The sequence below is a fragment of the Thalia democratica genome, chromosome 5 (genome assembly GCF_965202585.1).
Source record: "Thalia democratica chromosome 5, ktThaDemo2.hap1.1, whole genome shotgun sequence".
Taxonomy (NCBI): Eukaryota; Metazoa; Chordata; class Thaliacea; order Salpida; family Salpidae; genus Thalia; species Thalia democratica.
In genome coordinates, this window is record NC_139169.1 from 55,143,054 (window position 1) to 55,145,830 (window position 2,777).

Here is a 2,777-nt window from a genome sequence, read left to right on the forward strand (position 1 = left end):
GTAAAGTGTACCATCTTACGTTATTATGTATCAAATACTTATTGTCAACTCTTTTAATCTACATTTATTGTTTCACCAAATGAAACAAAACAAACGATATAGACGTTTACTTGCAATAACACAGTTTACAATTTATTTTTTTAATTTTCAAAAAGTCTGGTTAGATATTGAAAAATAACATACATAAAAAAAAAGTTTCGAATTTTTAAATTCATTATATTTTTACAAAAACAGCATAGATTTTAAAGCGTTTATTTCAAAGTAAAAGCAACATAATAAAGAAGATGCAGAATATAAATAAGTGTTTAAAAAACAAACACTGCATAATATATTTTCTAAAAACACTTCAGTATTTGAACAAAACATCTCTGTTTCTCACTTGACAACTGCATGCAATCGGCACTAAAACTGTTTTATTTGGATCAAGACCATTAATGTACCTTGCAGCAAATATTGGTTTTGTATCTAAGATAAGATTTCTAGGCTTAGTCATGCCGTAGCTCTCGATATTGCAATTTGTATTTTGACACAACGCGGCGTAGAAAACTTCTCTTAAATGTCTGCATCGGATCTCAACTATGTCCCATTTTGCTAAAGACTCATATGGCACTGGAATTTTACGAATTTTTTGAGCTTTCATTGTAATAAAACAACGGTGATAATCCAGAAAGTTTCTGAAAAATTTAAGTTTTAAACTTTTCAGTTAAGTATTGACATTAATTTTTGAGTATAACCTTTGACACGTTTAATAAAATTTGTATGTTAAACAACCTAAATAAAACAAAAATAATATAACTTTTTTTTAATGGTACATGCAATCTTTATATTTCTACAATATAGTTTACATATTAACATGTAATTAACATTACCGCCTTTAGGTACTAATGATGATAAAATGTTTTATATAAAAAGTATTGATACGTTTTATACTATTTTTGTACGTTTAAGTAAAGCATATATATCCACTAAACTTTATATTACTATTTTCTATGTACTTTACCTAAACTTTTTTATCGAATCTAAAACATTTTACATGAGTTTTTCGAAAACGATAACAGTGACTGTAGCAAAAAAAAAGCATTCCTTTTAAAAGATACATTAACTTTAACCTACCTTTATAGCAATATAATTCGATTTATCAAAACAAACAACTAATTGATATTTAGTTTGTTAAAGAAAACTCAATACCTGAAAGTTACGTATACAGGAATGTTTGGATAAGCTTTGCTCGCAGTGCCACCTGTAAGCCGTTTCTTCCTTCTAGCTGTGCATGAGCTTATTAAAAAGAATACTCCAAAAGCAAAAGTTAAGGCGATCTAAAAAGGATTATTTATTTTAAAAAGATTTAAAAATTAGAGCGAAAATATAAAAGAGAACAAATTTAGATGAATGAAACTGCTTCTTTTATTTTTTATCGAAAATAACTTTGTAGTTCAATTCATTTCTTTTATTTTAAAATTATAATTACCCTTATACTTAGAAAAAAATAAACTTGTTTTCTTTTATCATATAACTTTTTACAAGAGTACATAGATTAAACAATTTTTGATAGTTTATATGATAAGTAGACAGACCTTTAAGTTTTTCATTCTTTAATTCCTGATGTACCTTTCTTTTCAATCTAAGATGATTTATAAATATTTTTTTAAATCGTTCTTATTTTATACAAAAATTTCATTTTAATTAAAATTTTTCCTTACAACTGTATGTAAATTGCAAACTAAAAAAAACTTTTTATTATAATTTTAAACGCAGGTCACTTAATACACAGTTTAAACTTAATATTTTAGTACTAAATATAGTTATTTTAACTGGAAATTATTTTATGGTTTAGTTTAAATTTAATATCTAAGAACTAAATTTAGTACTTTTTAGAGTGTTAAGTGATCACTTATCATAAATCATATCATAAATCAATATTATCTTTCACAATATAAACGTAATATAAGTTTTGAATTATAAAAAGTAAGTAAAGCCTTAGGTATCAAAATAATATACATAGTCATAAACAAAAGTGTTAGTTACTTTTTATACTTTTTAGAAATATTAGAATTTTTTCAATTGATGATAAATATCTATTCATTGCTTTTTAAACAAATAACACAAATGTTTATTAACTCTTAGTTTTAATGTGTTTTTTTTAAAGAGTTAATGTACAATTTTGACTACATAACTTAATTTTACTTAACAATATATTAATCCCGAGTATATTTTTTGCTTAGAGTAACAGATTTGGCCTACGGTCGTTGTTTTTTAACGACTATTAACTTAAAATGTGTTACAATCATAAACTAAAGTACTACATTATTTTAAAAATATGATTAAAACTATAATTTAGAACTTTTTGATTAAAAATAAACACATAGCTGTTAAACTTATATTATAAACAAAGTAAATTTTTTTAATCTATCTAATTTTGTAAGTCATTTGTCAAAACTTGCATTTAACTTAGTCTTTAGAACTTTTATGCTTATAGCATAGTTTATTAAATAGTTGTCTGTATTTATTAATTAAAAAAAGAAATTATCATTTTTAAAACTTAACTATAACTTTACACTGTGCTTTTCTGGTTGAGTTCATTTGTAAGTATATAAATGAAACATGTTTATATACTTTTGTTTTAAAATTATCAAGTTTCTATATACTTTCACAGACCTATTGTATCTTTCATTTTATATAAAAGTTAATTTGTTTAAATAGTTTGTAGAAATAAATTGAGCTATAAACATTTATACATAACATTTAAAAATTCTTTAAACTTTTGCAAAATATGTAGT

The 2,777-nt window shown here is 23.4% G+C and overlaps 1 protein-coding gene across 1 annotated transcript; it reads right to left on the reverse strand.

The window, feature by feature from the left end:
• Positions 1 to 346: 346 nt before the first annotated feature.
• LOC145836640 (uncharacterized) lies at positions 347 to 1,613 on the reverse strand. The gene is made up of 3 exons (XM_082944427.1): positions 1,575 to 1,613; positions 1,189 to 1,316; positions 347 to 674 (listed from the first exon to the last, which is right to left on the reverse strand). The coding sequence occupies exons 1-3, from the start codon at positions 1,587 to 1,589 to the stop codon at positions 347 to 349; spliced, it is 471 nt and encodes a 156-aa protein (XP_082800553.1). The 5' UTR covers positions 1,590 to 1,613.
• Positions 1,614 to 2,777: the final 1,164 nt, after the last annotated feature.

Excerpts from the sequence above, each read along its gene's own strand:
- LOC145836640 (XM_082944427.1), bottom strand. Across the intron at positions 675-1,188 it reads CCTGTATACGTAACTTTCAG|AAACTTTCTGGATTATCACC; the intron begins GTATTGAGTTTT and ends TAAATTTTTCAG.